The sequence below is a fragment of the Excalfactoria chinensis genome, chromosome 4 (genome assembly GCF_039878825.1).
Source record: "Excalfactoria chinensis isolate bCotChi1 chromosome 4, bCotChi1.hap2, whole genome shotgun sequence".
Taxonomy (NCBI): Eukaryota; Metazoa; Chordata; class Aves; order Galliformes; family Phasianidae; genus Excalfactoria; species Excalfactoria chinensis.
In genome coordinates this window covers 22,688,259-22,713,344 of record NC_092828.1, presented here as the reverse complement: position 1 = coordinate 22,713,344, position 25,086 = coordinate 22,688,259, and the positions used below count along the sequence as shown (strand labels likewise).

The following is a 25,086-nucleotide window of genomic DNA, read 5'->3' as shown; positions in this document are numbered from 1 at the left end:
CAGGATAAAGAAGCTATCAAAATGCTAATAAACCCTATTCCAAAAGGGTAATATTGTTTCTTTGTTCAGCTTTATTTATAAACATACAAATCTGCAGCAATGGTTGCACAGACTAAAAAGCTCTATGTCCAAAATGCACATTGTTCCAGAACCTACAGAGAACAAAAGCCCTGCTCAGTTATAAAGTTTTCAGAACAAACACTGGAATGAAAAATGACAAAACTCTCTGGAAATCTGAAGTTTGATACAAAAGGCCTTCATTGTACAGAGGTTGTTTTGAATCAACTAGACAGGAGAGAACTGAATATTGGTTCTCATCTCAGTCCGGTGGGTATTCCACTGAAGGTAAGCAATAACTCAGCACCAGCCTTTACATTCTCCTAGAAGGAAAGAAAACGATCTGACTTATCTGATTACCTGATGGACAGGCTGGGTCATAGATTGAAAGAAGGAAGTGAAAATTCTATGCTAATTCTTGACATGTCATCACAGCATCTCAAAAATAGCAAGGAAAGCAGGAAAAAAAGAAATTGATTGAGTCGGACATGGATGCGGAAAAAAAAATAAATAAAGGGAAAACCAGAAAAAGATTCAAGAGAGTACAGTAAAGTTGAAAGAACATTTCTATTTCCTGGGGAGAAGGGGTAGGGAGGGAAGGGTACAGCAGGAAGAATACAGACAAATGTCTGGAAAGAATGACTAATGAGAAATATTTTCTGCATACTTGTGTGCTAGGATGTTTGGATAGGTGTTCTTTAAGAGACAAGAAAAATTCAATACCTCCTTTGGGAACATGTTTTTCTCAAATGCCAAGAGCTTTTAATTATTATTTGGTTTTAATCTTTTATTTTGGGATAGTTAACAAGAACATACAACCAAAATTTTGAGAATAGGGTTGGGTATGCAGGTTTACATGTACATCATTTCAATCTTAGGTAAGCAGCTTAAAGAAAATTTGAGTCCCCTTGTAAGTGATGCTTAGTTGAAGTGAACCAAACATGTAGGAGACATGATGTGCTCCAAGGACTAATTAACACAGCAAAATACACTTATAGATTATAAACGAACAACCTGTTTATAACAGTCCTAATTTGTGTTTGGAAAAGTGTCTGAGGGGGAGGAATGAGAGATTTAACTGCCTAAAGCAGTTATCTGTGAGTGCTTCAAGAAACGGATGTTAGCCTAGACATAGAAAAAAAACAAGAATTGCCTCATAGCTGTAACTGCTGCTAGATCTCTTCTGTTACTCAAGCCAAGCCCACCGCCAGGAGACAAGCTCTGAGTCATCCCTGCCCAGCCTCAGTGCTCAGGAGAGGAGAGAACAGAGCCAGGATCACTGCAACTGTCTCTAGCTCCACATGTCACGCCCTAATTCTGGGATGTCACAACATAAAAATGCCAGAAGTCTTTTGTATTCTTTTTGCACCCCTGTATCCACATCAGTCTCAGCCTTGGCCAAAATAAGGAATGGAGATGTAGATTCTGTAGAATTTTAAGTAACCCTCACTGTCAGTCTGTGGCTTCGCTATTTGGCTTGTACTGTAGAAGTAGCTCCTATATTAGGAGAAAAGGGGAAAGCTGAAGTTCTGTTTCCATGTGCTATTGTATTAATATCAGTGCCATTAGTAACATGGTTATTTTTAATGTGGCATGTTTTGGGTTTGAGTGCGCTGCATGAAGTTTATTGAATCTGTACACATACATCAGACTGTCTCAGAATAGCGTTTTGGGAAGACAGGTATTATTTCCACTCAGTAACTTTCACATTTGTGAAGCTATGTTGCCTACTACATTTTCTTCACAGAGTTACTAACTTCAGCCAGTGATAGCAGTAGATACAGAATTCAGTACCAAGAAGTTCTGCAGATAAAAAATAAATAAATAAATAAATAAATAAATAAAAAAGCTATTTCTCCTATTGTGGGCTCATACCAGTAGGGAATAGTCTTGTCTGGAGCTGCTGCCTGGCTGGGATTTTCAGCAACTTTTCATTTTCTCTTCTGTATTTTTGTCCTCCTTTGCATAAGGGCTTATCTGAGGCAGACCAAGTCAATGTAAAGACTTAAACCAAATAGCTCCAAACTTCATACTTGGAAGGAACAGCCCAATTAGTAAAAAGTGTACCTTTATCTATGCTAGAAAGTTTAGCCACAGTAAGAAGGAACCCTTTGGATTAGCTCCAGAAAACAAAAAAAATCCAATCCAGGATTACTTAACTGTCCTAAAAACGTTTGCTACAAATGGTTCATAGAAATTCCATTTGCCCCAGGAGGAAAAAAAAGAAAAAAAAAAAGAAAAGCAACTATCCACAAATCAACAAACACACACCAGTTTGTCAATGTCTAACTAAGAACCTGAACTCTGTTTCCATTCTCATCTAAAGCAGGGTACAGAGCAGCTAGAGTAGCCAAGATCCTCTGGAACACACATTATATGTCTCAGGGCTTTCACCTTGTTCTCAGTGCAATCAGTATTGAGCATTTTCTTCCAGCTTTATCTATAATCATGGGTATATTACTTCAGTGTTGAAGTGCTGACATACAAAGAGCATCACTTGCATGCTTTGCAGGACCACAGGTGTGACAAATCCCAGGTCTTGATAAATTAAAACATATAGCAAAATGTCTTCCCACCCATTTTCAGTAGACAACACACCTACACTTAGAGGCACTGAGTAAGCATGGGATGATATTTCTGCCTCCTGTGAGGCATTCAGAAAACTGCATGGCACTTGGCAGTTGAAAAAGAAGTCTCTGGCTTGGGGTGTCTGTGAATCTCTTTGACACACTTGTTGGGATTTGCTTCTGGTCTTTTCTCATCTTAAACCCTTCTAATCCCACTATTTTCACCTAGGATCTAACAGCATTAGATAGAGTTTGAGAGCCAAAGCAACACAGAATACTACAAAAATAAATAAATAATAAAATAAATTTTAAAATATAATTTTGATACATTTTTAACTACAGTAAGTAAAGAATTCATTTGCATCATTTTGCTACAGATATGAAGAGATTACTTTTTAATGGTATAGATTTTGATATTCTGATATAGTATATATACTATAAGTGTTATGCAACTGTACTTTTACAACTGCAGTCTTGTAACTTCAATGTTAACAATTCTTATAATTGTTTAAAAATCTTATCTAGGCAGAGAAAATGGAAATTCAACATTCAATAGTCAAAATGAATACAAGATTACATTTATTTCAGAGAACATAACTGGACCCAGAAACAACCAGCCACAGGAACATTATTACTTCAAAACATTTAAAACAAATAGTGCTGTTATTATTATTTCCATCATACATCGTGTACCTTCCTCCTTTACTTTTTTTCCCCTCAATTATATGAGGAATAACATCCATATGCAGGGGATGCCACACATGCAGCTGCTTCTCTTAGCTTAGGAAAATTTCTTTGGCTTGCAATGAAAGATAGTAGCACCAACTCAAACCACCTTGCATTTGTTAAAGAGCAACAAAACTGACAGCCTTCAAGTATCATCGTGTTGTGCTTTAAGACACAAAATACAGGCTTTTCTTCAAAACCACAAATGTGGCATCATTCTGGATGACTGTTTAACTTAAAAACTGTATTTCAAGCCAGAGCTTAGTAATTCAAGATCTTTGAAAAAAAAAAAAAGAGCAGATAATGCTGACCACAAATATCTTTCAGAGTATAACATTTCCTCTGACACCTTCATTTTCTACACACTATAAAGAATAGACTTTCCTTATATGCCAAAGTCCTTCCCCGCTGTTTTTCAAAGATAGTTATATAAATATCATTTCAGTCAGCTTAATGACATTCAGTTGATCTTTCTTAGTAGTGAGCAGAGTGAGAGTTTTCTTACCCTTTCCCACACACTGTTAACTCTAATAGCAGATTTAGCATGTTTATGAGAATGATTCAGGGGTGGGGGAGGAGGAGAACCAACAATAAATGGAGCAAGTTTGGAGAGCTAGGTAGGAGTTCCTATTTGGTTTGCTTGTTTGTTTTATGTTAAAATTGGCTGACATTCTGGGTAGACACAAACTGTTGAACAAGACCAATCAAGGGTCACATCTCAGAAGCAACAATGGGGAAGGGTTTGAAGTTTCTCCAGCTTGATAGGCCATCAAGTGAGTAAGAATATGAAACTGCAGTTTCTTTTATATCTCTGTAAAATAAATAGAAACTGCACCTCAGACAAAAGACATGGATAGAATCAAATGTGATTTATATTCATAGATTTTTATTATGTCTCTGTGGATGTGTGTCAGTCACTCACTGATCCCTGTAAATTAAATTTCAAAGAGCAGTTGGGCATGCAAATAAGATCTCTGAGGGGAGTTAGTAGCACAGTTTACAGATGGCACTAGGTGAAGCAAGATTAGAAATTGAAGAAATCATTACTATTTAACTGCAGTATTGCCCACCTCTACATATGAAGACAGTGTAGATTGCTGTGACTGAAAGCTACTCAAAGTGGAGGAAAAAAACAAACTCAACAAGCAACAACTAAAATCATGAAATGAATAATACTCTTAATAGTTATTTGAGGTTTAGATGTATATATTCATGCAGCTGGATGTTTTCTTGTTTTTTTTCCTGTGAGTATATTCAAGTTGTACTGTGTATATTACAAAATTAGTCTGAATGATCTTATTAAAAGAACAAACCAGAACCCATTTCTTGCTTTCTAAAGATCACAATTACCAATATATTAGAGCAGAATTGCCGCTCTGCATATCCCAAGATAGAGCTACCTTAAATTAGGCAGTTGGAGCTGGTTTGAAAATTCCTTCCCTCACATTACTGCTACTCTGTTAGCACCTGTATGCACCAAGCAGCTCTGATTCATTCACAGAATCACAGAATCACAGAATGACCCGGGTTGGAAGGGACCTCAAGGATCATGTAGTTCCAACCCCCCTGCCTAGCAGGGCCACCAAACATACGTCTTTACTAGATCAGGTTGCCCAGAGCCCCGTCCAACCTGGTCTTGAACACCTCCAAGGACGGGGCATCCACAACCTCCCTGGGCAGCCTGTTCCAGGACCTAACCACTCTCCTAGTAAAGAACTTCCCCCTAACATCCAACCTAAATCTTCCCTCTTTTAACTTAAAACCATTTCCCCTAGTCCTGCTATTATCAGCCCTTTTGAAGAGTTTGCTCCCCTCCTGGGAGTAAGTTCCCTTCAGGTATTGAAAGGCTGCAATGAGGTCACCCCGCAACCTTCTCTTCTCCAGGCTGAACAAACCCAACTCCCTGAGCCTGTCCTCATAGGGGAGGTGCTCCAGCCCCCTGATCATCTTCGTGGCCCTCCTCTGGACCCTTTCCAAAATCTCCATATCTTTTTTGTACTGAGGGCTCCACACCTGGACACAGTACTCCAGATGGGGCCTCACAAGAGCAGAGTAGAGAGGGACAATCACCTCCCTATCCCTGCTGACCACCCCTCTCCTGATGGAGCCCAGGATCCCATTTGCCTTCCGGGCTGCCAGAGCGCACTGCTGGCTCATGTTAAGTTTCTCATCTATTAGGACCCCTAGATCTTTCTCTGCCGAGCTGCTCTCAAGGACAACTCCTCCCAGCCTGTACAAGTGCCTGGGGTTCTTCTGGCCCAAGTGCAAAACCTTGCACTTTGCCGTGTTGAACCTCATTAGGTTCACCTGAGCCCAGCTTTCCAGCCTGTCAAGGTCCCTCTGAATGGCATCCGTTCCCTCCACCGTATCGACTGCACCACTCAGCTTGGTGTCATCAGCAAACTTGCTGAGGGTGCACTCCATTCCCTCATCGATGTCATTAATAAAGATGTTAAAGAGCACCGGTCCCAAGACAGACCCTTGAGGGACACCGCTCGTTACCGGCCTCCACCTGGACATAGAGCCATTGACCACCACCCTCTGTCTGCGGCCTTTCAACCAATTGCTTATCCATCTAGTTGTCCACCCATATGATTCAGATCATATATAACAATTTTTTTGTTGAATAAGCCTGGTCGAGGAGGCTTCTAATATCTCAGGAGTGATGATGGGAAAGAGAACACACGTATCTAATCTGTGATTAAAAATTCCCTGCCACTCTCACTCTGACTTTGCTCTTTTCAGGCTTTTATTTCTAGGTGAGCCCAGACTACGACGAGGCTAACAAAAGAACTCACAAGTAAACTTCTGGATGAGGCACAGCAACACTCAGCTTGCATTGTAAAAGCAAGAGCTTCACACAACAATCACTCTAACAGACCTCATTACACAGCAAGCTGCTCTCAAAAGGTTTTTCATAATGCAGAATATTTGTACACAGTGCTCTTCATCAGAATGTGAAGGAATAATGTAATATTGTTGAATGAGATGTGTTGTACTCTGGTGTCTGTTTCAAACAAAGACTAGAAAGACCTTGAAATATGCAGAAGGAGAACGACAATAGTGGTATGAATTATTTTGCACTGAAATTTCCAACTAGATAATATGCAATTGGATCTATAATATGGTCTCTTCAGCAGATTAGTGTTAGTTATCAAGGCCTAAAGGCAAAATTATACTGAATGATCATGTACAGCGCTTCTAAATGCTACCTGAACTCAGCAATGAGAACAGTTGCAGAGCAGGACAAGAAGGCTAAACAGCAACTATAAGACATTTTTCTAAGCATCTCACTTGTATTCAGTATTCATAAATTAAAAAATTATATATATATTATTATCTTTTAACCTGATCATTTGTTTCTTCCACTGAAATATTCCTTATCTTAACTTGCCATCCTTTCAGTCCTTCTAAAATGTATTTTCTTCAACGACGCCAGACTTTCAAAGCTGTTTTCTACATCTCCAGTCTCATTTGTTACTCTCTTATCTCCCCTGCTTTTCTTAAATCACCTTTCACTTTATATATTATTCCATTCTTTGGTTTTGCTCACTCCCTCATGATTTGTCTTCTAAATAATTAATGCTTTGGTACATGTTGAAGTTTGTAACATATTTTCCATTCTTGAACCATTCCAAAAACTTCACTAGTAAAATGGTAGGATAAACGCACATTGATCTAGAAGTTGATTTAGTGCAGTGCTTTCTGTTCCTATTGTAAGGTCACAATTGGATTTCATTAGAGACTAAGAATAAAGCTTCTGGCATGCTGTCATTGTTCTGTTATTTAAAATTTTCAAGAAAAATAAAGGTTAGCATTTAAAATGCCAAGAAGAGTAAATTACTAGGCACTAGAGATATTCACTTAGCAGGACTTCAGACAGGTCAAGCCCTTCAGCTGTACTAGTTTATACTGGATTACACTGGTAAGTGCATTATTGATGCATCACGCAGTGGAGATCTTTTCAGACATAAGCTTATTGATGTCAGCAGCTGACTGGTGTGCAGTCAAATTGGATTCTAAGGATGGAGCACTGAATCATTAGCAGCAGAATATTGGATCAATCTTAAAATCATTCCAGAAGAAATCCCTGTGCAACACATCAGTACAATCCCATAGCAAGAGTTGATTACATACCAATACCTAATCTTCCCCTGACATTAGGAGCTTTGAATTTGCTTTGCTTTCGTCTTTTAAGACTGTGCTGATTTAAGTCAGGCTTGAAGCTTCTATTGCACCCTTATACTATTCTGCTCATTTAAAATATGGGGATAACACTAAACTATGTTCTCTTATTTTCTATACAACAAATCTTTTCCTCTTTATTAGGAAAGGAGAAGCTATATAAGCTATTTGTAGCAGTAAATAAAAACCTCTTACCAGTCTTCCCAAAGCAGACTACTGGGTCTGGAGGATTAAGATCAATCAGACCACTGGTCTCAGTAACGGCACCATCCTCAGTTATTCAAGGCCTACAGAGTAGATAAAAGAGGGGAATTTGTTCTTATCTAAGCATCACCCATTACTTTCCTTGTCTTTACAGCCAGACATCTCCTTCTACTCCATATGCTTTCACCAATATAAAAGAAATTGAAATGTTCTGGAGGATCAGACTTACTTGTACCAGTGCTTAGATTTGCAAAGGTTACAAAAATAACTGTACCATCTATTTGGTACTCCTGAAAAAAAAAAAAATAAAAAACAAAAAATAAAAATCCTTATGGCAGGTAGGGATCCTAGGGATACTTTTCCTTCCTTTCAACTTTTTTTCCCTGACATATCTTTATTAACTTTTCAACTGTCTGAAAGGAAGAAAAAAACATCAGTTTTTTTTTTTTTTTTTCCACCAGAAGGTCTAGAGCAGTATTTTTCCTCTTATCATTTATAACAGATCTGCAGCCTTCTGCTCCTTAACCATACCTCTCTAAAAGAAATGGTGCAACAATCAAGAGAAGTTCTTAAAAGAAGAAGGAAATAAATGAGTGGGTATAATCAGAAGAGAATAATTTAATCATCTCATTGCTGAGGCAGAAGTCACCTCCCTGTGGGACATCCCTTCCACTTACTTTTTCACTTCATGTAGAACTCCTTTTTAGATGTGAAACTCTAAGCTGAAATCTTGTATGTCCTGCTTTCCTTTTCCATAGTTTTTAAGCAGTTTATGCCTCTATCATATCCTGTTTTTGCTAGTTGGGTAATGGGCCTGGTCAGAAAATGACTCCAAACAGTTCATGAACAGTGGCGGTACAGCACGTACTTAATATTCTCAACACATAGCTAGTCAAAGAAATAGGAAAAGAAAGCTGTTTTTCTCCTCTTACACAGAAGCAAGAAAAAAAAAACAAAACTTTTATCACTGGGACTAAAAGACTGAAATCTGTTTTGTCTAGAGAAGGGGAAACAGAGAGGAAACATCACAGTGGTCTTCAAAAACAATAAAGAATTCTGCCAAGACAAAAGGAATCCTTGATACCATGACCTTTGTGTAATGAGCAAAAGAAAACGTATCAAATTACACAAAGTGAAAATCTGGGTTAGACATCAGACCAGACTTTCCAATTGCAAGGATAACTGAGCACTGAAGGAGACTATGAAATATCCATTGGAGAAGGTTTTAAACTGACTAGATAATAACCAGCCTAGAGTGGTAGGGCTACGTATGATGCAGAGTGATAGACTAAATGGTCTCTTACAGTCCCTTCCACGTTTTTAATGACTTTGCAATTCCAAATGCCCTGGATTATTTTCTGGAATTAAAACAAAAGAAAACAAAACAAAACAAACAAACAAAAAAAAAAACAAAAAAAAAACAGAACAATGTAATGTGTAATCTACTAAAAAAAAAAAAACAGCGCACCCATCATGCATACTGATTTTTGTTTTAGTTTGTTTTTTTACTCCTGATCAAAGGCACAAGTAAACAACCCAAAATTCTGTTTTTCATTAGAGCAAAGAACAACTCTCCTGTATTAAACCAAAGATCCATCTAGTCCAGCATGTTGTCTTCATAGAGTCATAGAACGGCCTGGGTTCAAAAAGACCACAATGATCACCCAGTTTCAACCCCCCTGCTATGTGCAGGGTCACCAACCACTGCACCAGGCTGCCCAGAGCCACATCCAGCCTGGCCTTGAATGCCTCTAGGGATGGACCATCCACAACCTCTCTGGACAACCTGTTCCAGTGCATTACCACCCTGAGTGAAAATACTCCTCTTATATATAACCTAAATCTCCCTTCTTAGTTTAAAACCACCCCCACTTATCCATTGCTATCAACCCACATAAACAGTTGTTCCCCATCTGGTTTATATGCTCCCTTCAAGTACTGGAAGGTCACAATGAGGTCTTCCCAGAGTCTTCTCATCTCTATGTCCTTCTCCACAGAGCTGCTCTCAGGGAATTCTTTCCCCAGTCTGTATAAATATCTGGCACTGCCACAGCCCAAGTGCAACACCTTGCACTTGGCCTTGTTGAACCTCATTAAATTCACATGGGCCTACCTCTCCAACCTATCCAGGTTCCTCTGGATAGCTTCCCTTCCACCTACCATACCAACTGCATTGCATATCTTGATGCCATCTGCCAACTTGCTGAGGGGGCACACAATTCCATCATCTGTCACTGATAAACACATTGAATCCAGTAAGCAGAGTAACCACATACGATAAAGTGGAAGAACAGCAGGAGAATTGTTTACTATTTCCTCAACAGGAGACACAATAAGTATTTTGTATTTGCATTGAAAAGCCTCATTTGGATCTTTCCTCCATCAGATGGTTCAGCTGGTTTTGGAAGCCTATACATAGACTATAAGACAAAGCACAGAACAGCTTTTAAGCTCTTGCCATCTCACTGAATATGTCCCTTATGGCAAACATTGCATTTAACACCATCTCCCCCTTTCTGAGATCTCCTGTGCTGGGTCTTGAAGTTTGCGAGACCTTCCCTGTTCCCTCTATACATAACAAGTTTCATGCAGTCTGTGCACACATATAAATTTGCTAAAAAACATTATTTGGCCACAGGATAAGAGGACAAAGGGTAGAGCATGAACAGACAGAATTTCCAAAGAGCAGTTTATGAAGAAAGAAAAATGGAATTGGAGAACAAAATTCTTTGTGAAATGACCAGTTCCTATGTACAGGAACCGCACAGGGGTTTTGACTACCTCAACAGGCCATGAGACACATCTCAATTTGGGCTACTAGGGAGAAGGCTCTCTGAGGGGAAGAGGAATTTAACATTGTGCGCCATTTGTTTTTGAATCGGAAACAGCTGAAAAGATGAAGATAACTGTCCCTTATTCTTAGTTAGAACAGTTGACACATCTCCAGAACTACCAGAAAAAAACCTCCTTTAGCATAAGAAGTTGTCTGTATGTAAAAAAATTGCATGATTCTCAGTACTCTCTTACCATAGATCAGTGAATCAGTTAAGAGATGACTCTTTACATCCGTTTCTATCTTCTAAAGTCACTTGTTTATGGATTCACGCCTTGCCTAAATTGAAATCAGCAGGAACATCTACTCCTAGACATTTTCTGGCTGTGTCAGTTGCCAAAAGCAATTACAGAAACTCATGGGGAACATTGGCTGCAAGTTACTGAAACAGATGTCAGTTGTAGCAATACAGGCATGAGACTGAATATCTGAACACAAGAAACTCCACGTGCCATGTGTAAGTTACAACAGCCGAAGCCTAAAATCAGACCAGCAGCTAAAAAAAAAAACAACAAACACACTTTGTAACTATCATTCATATTCAGAACATTCCCTACATTTATTTGCATTGTGAAATCGGGTATATATCTCAGTATGAAAATGCATTTTTATTTCCTCTGCTGGAATCCTTATCAGAGATAGGTAAAGCAGAGAAGTGGAGATGTGACAATAAGCAATTAGACATACAGGCTCACGCCTGTTGCAAGAGAGCAGTCATTTTAGCAATAAAGCTAATCAAATTTTGAGGCCAGTCATAAAAGCAGATTCTTATTTTTTGGATCTATTGAATTCTAAAGCACACGGCGAGAAACATTTCTACAAGCTTTGTGTTATCATCACTCACAAATACACACCCTTTTAAATTCAGATATTGGAAAATAGGAAAACACCTTGGAAAATGCTGAATACACTAATCCATGAAAACAAGACTACCTTATTTTAAGATCTGGTAGGAATATACCCCATTTTGCTTCTATTCACTGTTCTACTGTCACAACCCCAGCCTCCAGGCCTTCTAAGGCAAAACATGAGAACAGGATCAACATAGAGTGTTTTAGCATTGTTTTGTATGCAGTAAAAGTCAGGCTTTGTACTTAACAATTCTTCAGATGCTTTACAAATCTGCAGGTCATCCAAACTCTTACAGAGTATGTCTCCTACTCCCTGATGTGCCCCTCAGAGAAAGCTATGGGAGGTAATATGCAGCCTGCTTTCTGTATTATTCAAACATCCTGAGAGAGTGCTAGAGCAACCTGAATGATACTCCAGGTATCATCAGACAAACTGCCAAACAAAGGCAAAGAGTTCAGAACAAAGCATAAGTTTTCCACTAACAAGAAAAAACACCGATGAAACACAGCATAAGAAAATGGGGCACTGTCATAAACATTGTCTAGCATAATGAAAATAACCTGATTTTAAGGAGGCCAAAATGACAATAAGAAACAGTATGGCAGCTCCAAAAAAACTGGGAGCTGTTTTACATGGAGTTTGACAAATTAATTGCTGGAAACTGTCTTCAGCAGTTGCCCGTGCAGTTTAAACCAACATTAGGAAAGGTTCTATCCTTCCTACCAGAGGACCTCAGCATGGTAAAGCCGCAGCAGAACAACAGTGTGAAAGGAATGCAAAATGAAAATGCACATGCTCTTCAAGGATGACACAATGATAATGGAGAGGCATGCACATTCTATAGAACTTTAACCAAAGACACATGAGATACCACACCTCCCTGCTCATGTCAGTTGTTTGGACGTGACCAAATCACTTCCACATCCACAGGCAGATACATCTTCTCTCCAGGTACTGAGTACTCAGCAAACAGTAGTATTTGCCTACATCACCTGCTTTTCTTAGATAGTGAATGTGATTTGACTATCTGCACTGCTAGAAGTTGCAGGAGATGTTGGAGAAGTGGATTATTTCTGTATGTTCTGCCTACTGTGGTCACTCCTGACATAACTTCAAGTCTCTCTGATTGCTCACGAAAAACAATATTTAAAGACAAAAGATTGTGTAAACCATAGATTTATTATCCTTCCCAAAACTACACTATCCTTGAGGTGAATTAAGTGTTGCACTTTTTCATATTCTGTCTTTTGGGACAAGACCATCTGAGCTGTTGAATATGAATAGACATTATGGGCTTTAATATAAGTTGGTTATATTCTATACATTTTTAGATCTTCAAAAAAGAATGCATATTTGGAAAGCCTGAATTTACAAGGACTTTGTTAAAGAAATAGAGACTGCACTACCAGAGTCAGTCCTGCCCTCAGGTATTTTCACTCCTCTGCTGGCAGATCAGCACCCCTCTATATGAGAAGTAGCAACAGAAATCAGATAAGCCAATCAAATAATATGCTGAAGTTGTTCACTATAATAATAATAAAAAAACTTTCTGGAGGGTTTGTTGTGCCTAAATATCCTCTCTTATCCCATGGGCTTGTTCAGCCTGGAAAAGCAGGGAGACCTCACTGCAGCCTTCCAGTATTTTAAGGTTGTCTACAAGCACGAGGGAAATAGACTTCTAACATGGTTAGATAGCGATATGGACAAGGCTGAATATTATTAAACTAAATGAAGGGAGATTTATAGATTAGATGTTGGGGGAAGCTTTTTCATTGGGTGGTGAGGTGGTGAAACAGGTTGCCCAGAGAGGATGTCCTCTCCCTGGAGATGTTTAAGGCCAGGATGAATGGGGTCATGGGCAATCTGATCTAGTACTTGATCTAGCAGTTGGCAACCCTGCCTGTGGCAGGTGCTTAAGACTTGGTGATCCTTAAGGTCCCTTCCAACCCCAGCCATTCTATGATGTTTCATCACACAATCAGTAAAAAACAAATAGACTGCAGTGCGTTTATGACATATAAATAAGTTTCTTTAGCACTTTCCTAACATTGCATACACAACAATTTATACCTCTCAAAATTCCAAATGACACAAACTGAACTTTAAGGTGTGACAAACCAATGGATTTTTTTGACCAGCTTCAGGCTGGGAATGGGAAGACTAGAATTCATCCCAGGCATATGGCTGGATTTCTAAAGGAGACATCCTCCTGATCCTCATACCAGAATAAGAAAAACATATAAAAACAAAAAGTGTGTGCATTTAAAGAAGTTCATAGACAGGGCTCACCTATAGACTGCTATTTGGTCTCTAGAATTGAAGAAGTAGGCATGTACACAACCACAAATGTATGTAAATGTGCAGTCAGCAGAGAACAGATCAGCCTCAGAGGACAAGCAGTCCCCAAAGTCTGGAGGAATTAAAAAAGAATTCTCCTAGGAAAAGAATTTGTTTAAGCTTCCTCTGTAGTCACAGTTTATTTTTAACATCCCCAGGTGGGGAGATCTTTCAGGAATATATTGGCCTGGGTAGTTCAGAAGCTGCAAGAAAATTTTTTCCTAAGGTGAACTCAACAATGGGTTGTACACCTAGGTGCTAAATAGACTCAGAAAGCTTCTGGTTATAATGGTGTTGCAGTAAATACAAAGTTAATTGAGATAAACATTCATCAGTAGTTTGCTGCAAACGTACATCAAAAACACTATTGCTTAAGTCTGGTCTGACTGAATGATCAATGCCACAAGGGAAACCCTCAGAATATCTCCCCACCCCCCGCCAAAAAAGATACTACACATTGGAAGAAATAACTAGGAAAGTCATATATAGATTCCATTTTCCAAGAGATAATACCCTGCTTTATAACTATTTAGGTTTTATTATAGATCGTTTTATCAATATCGTGGGTTTTTTTCTGTTGTTATCATTTGTTTTTGAAAGCAGTAGATGAAGTAACAGATGGCTGTTGATTACTGCTCCATACCAACTGCTTAAGGAAAAAAACACAGTAGTACATGAAAACTTTTAAGAACGGTGGATGTTTAACATTGAGTATTTCAGGAACTAATGATTCGTGACACTGAACTCAGAGTTGAAAAAGGACCATTAAAAGAAAGAAAAAGAACTGGAAAAAAAACAAGCCAGCGATTTGCGGAGCAGAGCAGCCCCAGCCGCTCCGTGTGACCATAGCGCCCCCTGCCGGTCGCGATCCGCGACGCCCTACCGCAGGTGGAAAGCGCAACGCCTCATACACAACAGCGGTCTGCTAAAATTATGGCATCTACGGGAAAAAGAAATGCTAAAAACCACACAGAACTACCCAAAACAAACAAACTACAACAACATAAAGTCTAAGGATAATATTTGAAAGGCTTATTAACGAGGACAAGACGTAACAAACTCAAGCTACGTTTCTTTAAGTTGCTCTAAAACTTTGGTGCGAAAATTTAACAAGAAAGGAAGACAGGGATAAATACAAATAAAAAAAGCAGAGCGTTACGTTTGTGCCCCTACAAGCATTGATCACAGACACCGAAGCATGATTTTTTTTTAGCTTTCTTTTATTATCTCCAGAAAACACACATGAATTTTTAAACTACAGTTCGGTTTTGTGTCAGTAGTATTAAAGGAGAACATTTTCATTAGCGCTGGATTCATATGTTTCTTGATACTTACAAATGATATTCATGCAGAAATGTTCTCAAGCACAGAGCTGACTCTCACAGGTCTGCATACACAGATCAGGTAGTAAAAGTGTTTTCTAGCAAAAGTATTCTAGTCTATTTCACATGTGTACAACTGAAACAAGATGTAGAAATAAACATAGCCTTACAACACAATAGAAAGTGCAGTAATAACAGCACAGCAGCAAGATCCTAAGCTACAGTAAGGAAGAATTTGCTCAAATGTAACAGCTATAGAAATAGGGGGAAAAAAGAAAAGAAACTACTTACTTTCAGAAAACCTCAGGGACACAGAGATCACCAAAGCAACTTTCAGCTCCCCTGCCAACACGTAAATGAGGTCCGGGAAGGAGCAAATCTTGGCTCCACCCCTTTCAGCCACACAGGTGCACTGCATGTACCTGGGTTCCCCTGGGTTGGCCCTGCCTTCCCATCAGGTACTCAATTACTGTTTCAAGTCCTGACTTAACAATTCTGCTACAATCCTATAGATCTTTGTGTCCAGCCTGCTGCGTATCTCTGCAGGAACTTCTGCTGCTGCTTTCTCACTGGTCTTGTATAGCACAATGGTATTGCATTTATACCCTGCAAGAAAGTGATTTTCCCATCATGCGCACAGTTAAAATGGTAAGTCTACTCATGTAGAAACTGAAATGACTAATGGTAACAAAATAGTGGTATGTTGCCACCTGGACTGCAATTCATCTGACTGTGTATCCATATATTAGCTCCATATAAATGCCCATACTCAGGCTATTTACATTTCTCTGACAACATTTAAGGTCAGTAAGAACTCAGCCACACAGGACAGATGCCTTATTCTCACCCTAGTGATCAGCAGATTGCATTTTCAGGAGTTATATGTGATAATCCTTATGGGTTCCATCCAAATCAGGATATTCTAAGATTTTAGAAGTGCAGGCTTGCAGACAGTGTTAATCAGACCATCCATTCTTTAGTCAGGCTGCACAATAAAACAGACATGAGACAACACGTTGAGCTAACACCCATGTTTAAATCCCTTGTTGTTCACTCCTGCTCCTTCTTAACAGCTGCTACATGTATATAGTATCTCTTATTTCTACCTTTGGAAACAGCTTCAAATCACAAAAGATCCTGAGAAAGTCAGGTGGACTACATACTTCATACATTTCAACCTAGCCCTATTCCTGTAAGGGCTGGAATGGCTCAGTTATTCAGACCACGAAAGGGACAGGTTAGGACAAAAGAGACAAGAAAGGACAGAGATAGAGAAAATCTAAAGCATGTACTCCAAAGGTAATAAGCTTGAACTACATCTGAGAGCACTGATGGGAAACGAGTACATCAGGAGCATCCTACTTGTACGGCAACTGTTAGGTCCTAGCTTGAACTCGTAAAAGCACCTGGTGAAGGGGTGTGGTTGGCCAAGGGAGTTTGCAAATTGTTTGCAACTGTGCTCCCCACATGACTAGAATGGGTGGACTCAGTGTGGTGCCACCCTGGGCTCATATAAGGGCCATCTACAGCCAGGAAAGTGTCTGCTGGACTAAGGTTGTTTCTTGTGATGGAGTGCTGCCTGGAAAGAGCTCTTCACCAGTTAGGTGAGTTCAGCTTTCTGTATGTGATTATGGGCCTGCCTACAGATACTTTACTTGGCATCACTAAAAATCTGCTAGCAGTAATTCTGTTTCTTTATGAGTATGATGCTACTAGTATAGCAGCATGGTCCACTATTGGATCATGTACTTATGCCTATGAAGCAGCTGCTACTTGAAACACGGAAAGATCTCATCTAGAGAAAATACTAGAGGCAACTTGAAGGCCATGAGAAACTAATTTAATGTTATAACCAGAAAGAACGCTTGTTTAAACTCTGAGCTTGTGTTACAGTGTGGTTGACTATTGGAAAGAAAAGTTCACCACCTAAAACTATAGGGGTGTGATTTTAGATCTACAGATACCTGGGAGTGTAGAAGAAAGGTATTAATCTGCCATACACATAAGCAATTTACCTTAGGATATATGTAGGTAAAGAAAAACAGAAATATATGGGCAAAACTGTAACACAGGATAAGAAAATCAGACTGTTGCTGTTTTCTGAAGCTTTCCTGGCAACACTGACAGAAACTCAGGGTATGACTAGAGAAACATTATAAGGAAATAATCTTTTACAGTGAGGGTGGTGAGGCACTGAAACAGGTTACCCAAAGGTATATTTGATGCCCCATCCCTGGTGATTTTCAAGGTGAGGCTGGATCAGGCCCTGTGCAGCCTGATCTAGTGTCCCTGCTCATTGCAGGGTTGTTGGGCTGGGTGGCCTTCAGAGGTCCCTTCTGACTCTAAGGATTCTGTGATTTTACATGTGAACCATGAGAAAATGCCACTCTTCTGAACCTAGTAAGTTCCTGAGATAAATGTTACAGGAAGAACAGGCATGGGAGAAATCAGATTAGTAGCAAGTTAATGATATCTTTAAGGTTAAACTTCAAAAATCCTTGGTTTCAAGTTAAACATTTCATCCATCCTTTTGTTTATATGTGGGTCTGTTAAGTCCTGAAGACTCCACTAAGGTTTATTTTTGTTGTGAGGTGAGTTGTTACTTCTTTTTATGCTACCGTGCAACTAGTTCCAGTGAGATGACCAGAAAACATGCTGCTCTCACACACATGGGTCTTGATTTAAAGTTTCTCCCCACTTTCAGCAGCTCCCCTCACTTTAACGTGGCAGTTTATGGGAGCTCTCAGGAAAGGCCTCACCCCAAGGCCCTATCTGTAACCTAGGAGGAAATACTGACCCTCTCATAATAACCTGCTCCGCACCTATCGGGAGACCCTCGAGGCGTTCCTACTGCGCCCTCCAGAGGCCGCTGCCCCCGCGCATGCGCGGAGCCTCCCTCAGCACGGCGACGTCCGCTCTTGGCCAGGTGCTTCCGGATCGTGTGTGCGTGAGGGGCGGACGCTTGGAGGCTGCTGCGGGCGCTCGGCGGTGCTGAGGGGTCTGCCGGGGGTGAGCGGGTCCGCCGCAGGGTCGCGTTCGACGGTGGGGTGGGCCCGGGGTATGGCGGTGGCCGCAGGCCCCACGGGAGGGGGAGGCCGCGGGGCCCGCGCCGGGTCTGTGGGCGGGGGCGGTCCGCCTTTGGCTTTCTCCTCTCTCCGTGTGCGGCCACCCCAGCCTGGAGTAAGCACCGTCACCCGTCCTCGGGTCGCTCGTCATCCCTTAGCATCGCGGTGTCTGGGTATGCACAGGGATGTAGTGCAGCCTGGCCAAATTGCCTCCGTCTCTGCCAAGCAGAGTCGTGGAAAACTGTTTTGTTTGGATGCAGGAGGCTGTCACGTGCTGTATCCGCCAAGCCTATTCTGTGAGCATAGCTGCACTCAAAGCCTCTAAAGAATTAATTACTCCAGTTTGCTTAATGTTGGGTTGTAAAGAAAAATGACCTCACTTGTGTACTTCTGCAACGTGTTGAGGTTTTAAGTCTGCAACACGCGTGTGTTTTTTTCCTCATGTTAATAGTCATACAGAAGCATTCTTATGGAGTTGGAAGCAAGAGGAGCTTTAATTGTTAATTTCCAGTTTTCTCTCTGAATATAGGAGCGTGAGGTTATTTTGCATCTTGGTGTTGAAAATATATGACACTCAGCTGGCCACAGGGAACAAGATCTAATCGTAGTGTTTATTCTACTTGAAAGACAAAGCAAACACTTCTCATTTCTAACAGTTACTATCTGGGAAGGCTGATGTTTGAGCTTTATGGGTTTCGTATTAAATTAATTGGAATTAGAGTTTTAATAAGTATTTTGACAGGAATGTATCAATTGGATTCTGTGACTTGTTTGTTGATTGACAGTCTGGTTTGAACTAGGACTGTGAGACTGCAGTGTGTTTATGCAATGAAAATAACTTTTATACTGACAAAGTATGTTAGCAAAAAAACAATAAAAGGTGAATTTTACTGCTGCGAGTTCTACAGATATTGATATGACACTTATATTTATATATATATTTTTTTCTTCCAGGTTTTTTTTTATCATACAAGTTCTTTGCTGCCAGAATGAGGCTTGTCATTCTTGAAGATTATGATCAAGCAAGTGAATGGGCAGCTAAATACATCTGCAATCGTATTATCCAATTCAAGCCCACTCAAGGAAGATACTTCACACTTGGCCTACCAACAGGCAAGTTTTATTCAAAATCTGATAACTGAGCAAAGCTAGAACTGTGTTTACATTATTGCTAACAAATGTCATATTTAAAATACTGCATTTGTTGAGTATACTTCTGGTAATGCTTGAATGTATTTCTCTTGTAGTGTGGAGCTGTGTCTCTGTAAAATGCTTTGAAATGATTGGAGCAACTGGAAAGTTGATTAGAAATAATACATTTCTTTTAGTTATGGTGAAAAACAGTTTAGTAAAACCTGCCTTTAAAGAGATCTAAATACATTGAAAGTGTGTGGATATATAGTATAGTAGGAAAAACTTTGTTTAACAGGGAGTACACCTTTGGGATGCTACAAAAAACTGATAGAATATCACAAGAATGGAGATCTCTCTTTCAAATATGTGAAGACTTTCAACATGGATGAATATGTAGGTAAGCTCCAGTGTTAATTTTTTTGGGAACATAGTATACTTGTTTTTCCCTCCCCCTCTTATTAACTGTTGAACATCTTAAAGCACAAGATTAGTGTGTTATTTTTGAGCTTCTGTGTTAGACTAATGTGCCTGGAAGTGTCTTAAGTGTTTGTCTCAGTTTAATAATTAAAATGCAAGTAATTGGTCAAAATGAATCCTTGGCTAAATTAAGTGCTTGAGACTTGTCACATAGCATTGTGACTACAGCTGTTAAAGACTTCATGTATACCATATCACGGAGATGATATAATGCATGTTAACATTACTTTATATATGCCAGCAGAAGTCTGTCTTAGCATACTTATGAAATCAGACAAAGCAGTATTAACACTGCTCAGTAAAGGTTTGTCTTATATTTAAGGCTGATTAAATCTTGTAATGTGTTAATTTGACTTTAAATAAATGATTTCAGGACTGCCCAGAAATCATCCAGAGAGTTACCATTCATATATGTGGAATAACTTCTTTAAACATATTGACATAGATCCAAATAATGCTCATATCCTTGATGGAAACGCTCCAGACTTACAGGTGGAATGTGATGCATTTGAAAAGAAAATTGAAGAAGCAGGAGGGATTGATCTGTTCGTTGGAGGTAATGAGAAAATGCTGTATGGTTAGTTGTGATTGAAACAAATATACTGACTCTTTCGTTGTGATTTTTTTTTTTTTCAGAACATAGTTAAAACTGCTTTTTTCTATTGTAGTCTTAAAAAGTTCTGGGACTAACAAAGAATTGGTACGAATACCAGAGCAGAATGCTTGGTGTCCAGGTTTCTAATGATAACGTAGTTTAAGTAAGTTTTGTGTGTTGTTCTTTTGCTTTTCTGTTTGAAAAATGGGGAACCAAAACAAAAGAATGAATCCTAAGACTTTTTTTTTTTTTTTAATGCAATGTTTGAGGATATTTGTTGACTCGCAGGTCTGGAATGATTTGCTTTCTTTAACTTTGAAAAGGCATTGGTCCAGATGGCCACATTGCATTCAATGAACCCGGATCGAGTTTGTCTTCAAGAACAAGACTAAAGACTTTAGCAATGGACACCATTTTGGCAAATGCTAAATACTTTGATGGAGACTTATCTAAAGTACCAACTATGGCGCTTACTGTTGGTGTGGGTACAGTGATGGATGCTAGAGAAGTAAGAACTTATTTAGTTCTAGTTGCATGTATCTCTTTTCAAGACTAGTTTGTGGTGTTATGGGCATTGAAGGTAAAAAGACTTCTGTTTTGCAGGTCATGATTCTTATAACAGGTGCACATAAAGCTTTTGCATTATACAAAGCTATTGAAGAAGGTGTCAATCATATGTGGACAGTTTCTGCTTTCCAGCAGCACCCTCGTACTATCTTTGTGTGTGATGAAGATGCTACTTTAGAACTAAGAGTCAAAACTGTGAAGTACTTCAAAGGTGAGCACTGAATCACAAGTTAGCTGTATTTAAAAATAACAAGATTATATGGAGTCTGGGCCTTCTGGCCCATTATGTAGCTAACACGTAACATATGAGATACTAAATGTTAACTTTTACATTGTGAGTGGGGAAAGTGCTGGGAGATGTAACTTGTGTTCCTTACATATAAAAGTACAGTGTCATTTGATTAAACACTTGAATTGTTTTGCCTGGTGTAATTTTCCCTATTCATGAGTCAATGAAGTTCACTTGTGTGGTTTGTTTGCTTTTGATGAAGAAATCAGTATTGGTAAACCTGGGATTATTTCTTTATCTTGATCTCCAGGTTGGATGACTTAGTTATTAGAAAGCTCGATGGTTCTTGGTGACTGCTAATTTTGGTAGCTGGTTACTACGGTTCTTTTTACCATATAAAAAAGAAATCTCAAGGTACCATGTGAAACTTGATGCAGGTTTTTGGTAACAAATCACAACTCTGTCTGAAAGCTAGAATAATTTTTACCCTCTCTCCCCTTTGCTTTTCCCCCCTAACTTTCTGAAACAAGTAAGAAACTGAAATGATCCTTTAAGTGTTCTTTTTGCAAAATGGATGGAAGGTCGCCTTTCCCTTTCCTTCCTTTCTCACAGAAGGAAGCAGAAAAGTAACTTTGAATTTATTAGTTAGTCTCTGGATAAGTTAATCTGGGAGTTCTTCTGTACTTCTGCATGCTCTTGTTAAAACAGTTAACTTGACTTAAGTTGAATAGGCAGGAAGAGTTTTCATGTGAAATAAATGCTTTTGCATCTGTCTCGTAAAGGAACTTTGCATATCTTTACATAAATAAGCTGTTTCCAAAGCAGCATTGATTAAAAGGTTTTAAAATATATTTGTTTTGACATATGGCAGTGGGAATGCTTTTGTAAGCATTTTTCATGCCTCCAGGAAGTAAGTGGATAATTTTTGTTTTCATTTCCTGTTTTTCTTTTTTTAAACAGAAGAACAGGAAATGGAACGTTTTAACTTCAGTACCCAGTGTAGCTGTTTTTCTTTGAATCAAAATGCCCTTTGTATCAAACTTACTTTTGATGTTTCACAACTTTCTGCCAAACTTGTGAAACAACATTACTGACTTGAATTATCCTTTACAGGATCTAAGAAACTTTTCCTTTGTGCTTTGGTCGTGTTGATTTTATAAGTTTTTCTTTTTTGGGTTTTTTTTTTAATTATTTATTTACAAAGGTCTGCAGCAAGTCATTAACTCCAGAAACAAAAATGAGCTGGGTTCTTCAGTCTGTTCTAGATGTGTTGGTTTCCTAGTATGGCTGCATGGTCCACCCAGTGGAGAAAAGAACAGTAGATTTGTAGAATACATCAGAAATGAAAACAGGCTTAATGATTCAGACTGTAAGGTTAGTTTGCAGGGATGCAATGTTTGCTGCTAGATACGTTATATAGCAAGGGTATTTATATATTCTTTGTTACAGATGTCAATTAAAATGTGCACTTACTGTCACATTTCTTTTATGGCTTTTAAGAATCTCTGCTTTTAATTTTGCCTATTTCTCAAATTTGTAGTAGTTGAAGCAAATCTTCACTATGGTTCTAAACTAGGCTCTTTGCAGATTGAGGACTTTGACCAGATACCATTACCAGTCTGTAAGGTTAAAAATGTACCAGTGACTGAATGCCATGCCATTGGTAACACTTTTACTAAGTTGTAACAAACTAAGCAACATGGCTTTTTTTTAATGGATCATCCCTGCACTTCAAAATCTTCTGGGGAGAAGGGGAGTGGGGGTGGGAAATGCACAAAACATACAAGTTGCATCTCTGGATTATTTGTGTATGATTAACATAAACTCAACCTGTTTGAATAGGAAATAGTTGAACTACTCCACTTCTATACATCCATTAACAGTCTCCTGTGCTGCTCGGTTTTGTCTAGAACCAGAAGGACACAGTTACAAAGATATTATACATAAAATTATTACATGTAAATCTGATTGTTATAACATCCTTCATGTGTTGCTGTTAAACATTTATTAATAAAAAAAGATGTGACCTCTCATCAATTAAACACCTGATATGAATTATTCCAGATCTTTTTAACTGGTCTGTGGTCATTACTGTCACATTTCAGTTGAGTAGAAGACAGCAATAATATTTAAGTGATACAGGAAAAAAAACATAATTAGCATATATATGATATATTGTCTTAATTACTACATTGCATAGCCATTCTCTTTTCAGTGAACTATTTAAAAAGTATACTTTGACGTTAGCTCTAAACGTATGGATAGAAAGATGTAGAAAAAGTATCTTTAAAAATGATGTAAAGCAGGAATTGTTGCTTTCCCCTCAAGGTTTAATGCATGTGCACAATAAACTTGTGGACCCACTGTACAGTATGAAAGAAAACTGAGAGAAGAATTCAAGAGGAACTGCATTTGGGCAAACGGCAACAGTTTTAGGTAGCAGATGAGTTCACTGCTATGCAATATACTGAAAACTGTTTAAAATGGGAAATCCTAGGTACTGTATTTTTTAAAAGGTCCAATATATGTACACTCACATTCCGTCTCTATTTGGTGTTGTGCATTTTGCTTTAATATGTAGAACTCTGGCTGTTACAGTAACTAAATGGAACAGAACAAACCAGTGGGAAGACTGCATGTTATATAGGGGTGGAGGGGGTGGGACAGAGCACTTATTTTAGCACAGCAATGCATTGCATCTGCCTGTTAGAGGAAGTGATAGATTATTTCTAATAATCTGTAATTGTGGCCTCCATTTGTGCAACTACATTTAGTATTTGTATTTCTAGGCAGAATGGTTTTGGCCTTTGTTAAATACAATGGACTTGTAATAGCTGTACAATTTCTACTATGAAATGTTCTGTTTACATAATGCACACTGAGCTTTTGCACTTGATTGCCTTAAATTTATCTTATACAAACAGTGTTTGGGCATCTCAAGTCCTGCTGTACAATTCAGGCAAATAAAAATACAGAAACAGTGCCTAAAACTGTACCCAATTCTTAAAAGTGTTATAACTTACTCCGGTTACTTGCATTAAATGTCTGCCATAGCACTTTTCCTCACATGTATTTCAAATTACTTTAGGGTTTTTATATCTTTAGTAATTGTGCTTTATAGATAAGGAGAAATCTAAATGTTCCTTTCTGGATATACCTGATTAATTGTATTGGATGGTGTCATTAAATGCCTGGAACGAAGTTAATTTATAGGAATATGAAATCTGCAAATTTAAATGATCATGTATTAAAGTCTACTGTTAACCACTCTGTTATAATTACCTCTTATTGTATCGCTATCAATATTGAACTGTTACAAGGAATGTTATTTCCTACTTTGGATAAGTAAAACTTAAATTTAACCTATCCTTTCCAAATCATTTTGTTTCTGATGTAAAGTGGAGAGGTTCAGTATTTTGTCTTCTTCATATAAGGAAAAGACTAAGAACCCACAGGGGTTTTTATTATTTTTGTGATCCACTGGCAGAGCCTAACTTGAATTTAGTTTTTCATTTAAATGTTAATTTCTTGTTTTGCTGCTGTTTTGTGCTTTAAGGAAAAAAAATAAGTGGTGGCCTATATGACATGCTTACTGAATTCTTATTGGTTTATAACATTAAACAGACCCTGAACTATGATATGTATTTGATTCCTTAAATGATAGTAGCAAAATCTGTTTCTGTCAAAAAGTTAACTTAAATATTTGTTTGAAGTTGGTATAGACTTAACAAAAAAGTATGAAGTTAACTGTTGAACCAGACTGCTAGTTGAACTTCTTAATTTGGTAAGATGGTTTTCATGTGTTTAGATATGTAAAACACAAATGCAGTTTGCTCTGAGCAGTCTAAACTCTTATCTTTTCAAATAAAAAAACATAAGCAGCCAAGAATTAAATAACTATATATTCTAGCTTAAATCTTGGCCAGTGAAATCTGG

At 38.6% G+C, this 25,086-nt stretch overlaps 1 protein-coding gene and 1 long non-coding RNA gene across 4 annotated transcripts; one reads left to right on the top strand and one right to left on the bottom strand.

The window, feature by feature from the left end:
* Window positions 1–275: 275 nt before the first annotated feature.
* Window positions 276–15,430, bottom strand: LOC140251080 (uncharacterized). The gene is made up of 3 exons (XR_011903362.1): window positions 15,375–15,430; window positions 7,731–7,822; window positions 276–380 (listed from the first exon to the last, which is right to left on the bottom strand). It is a non-coding gene; the product is annotated as an uncharacterized lncRNA (long non-coding RNA).
* Window positions 15,431–16,584: 1,154 nt separating this feature from the next.
* GNPDA2 (glucosamine-6-phosphate deaminase 2) lies at window positions 16,585–24,425 on the top strand. Of its 3 annotated transcripts, none has more exons than XM_072334475.1 (7): window positions 16,585–16,687; window positions 19,103–19,261; window positions 19,578–19,679; window positions 20,133–20,315; window positions 20,678–20,862; window positions 20,958–21,132; window positions 23,479–23,612. In XM_072334475.1, the coding sequence occupies exons 1-7, from the start codon at window positions 16,651–16,653 to the stop codon at window positions 23,535–23,537; spliced, it is 900 nt and encodes a 299-aa protein (XP_072190576.1). In that variant the 5' UTR covers window positions 16,585–16,650; the 3' UTR covers window positions 23,538–23,612. The 3 variants fall into 3 exon arrangements, with proteins under 3 accessions (XP_072190576.1, XP_072190577.1, XP_072190578.1); XM_072334476.1 differs by lacking the exon at window positions 16,585–16,687 and adding an exon at window positions 17,962–18,092 and having other exon boundaries at window positions 23,479–24,425; XM_072334477.1 differs by lacking the exon at window positions 16,585–16,687 and adding an exon at window positions 17,982–18,100.
* Window positions 24,426–25,086: the final 661 nt, after the last annotated feature.

Excerpts from the sequence above, each read along its gene's own strand:
- GNPDA2 (XM_072334475.1), top strand. The coding sequence starts at position 16,651 with ATGGAGTGCTGCCTGGAAAGAGCTCTTCACCAGTTAG. Across the intron at positions 19,680-20,132 it reads CAACATGGATGAATATGTAG|GACTGCCCAGAAATCATCCA; the intron begins GTAAGCTCCAGT and ends AAATGATTTCAG. Across the intron at positions 20,316-20,677 it reads GATTGATCTGTTCGTTGGAG|GCATTGGTCCAGATGGCCAC; the intron begins GTAATGAGAAAA and ends AACTTTGAAAAG.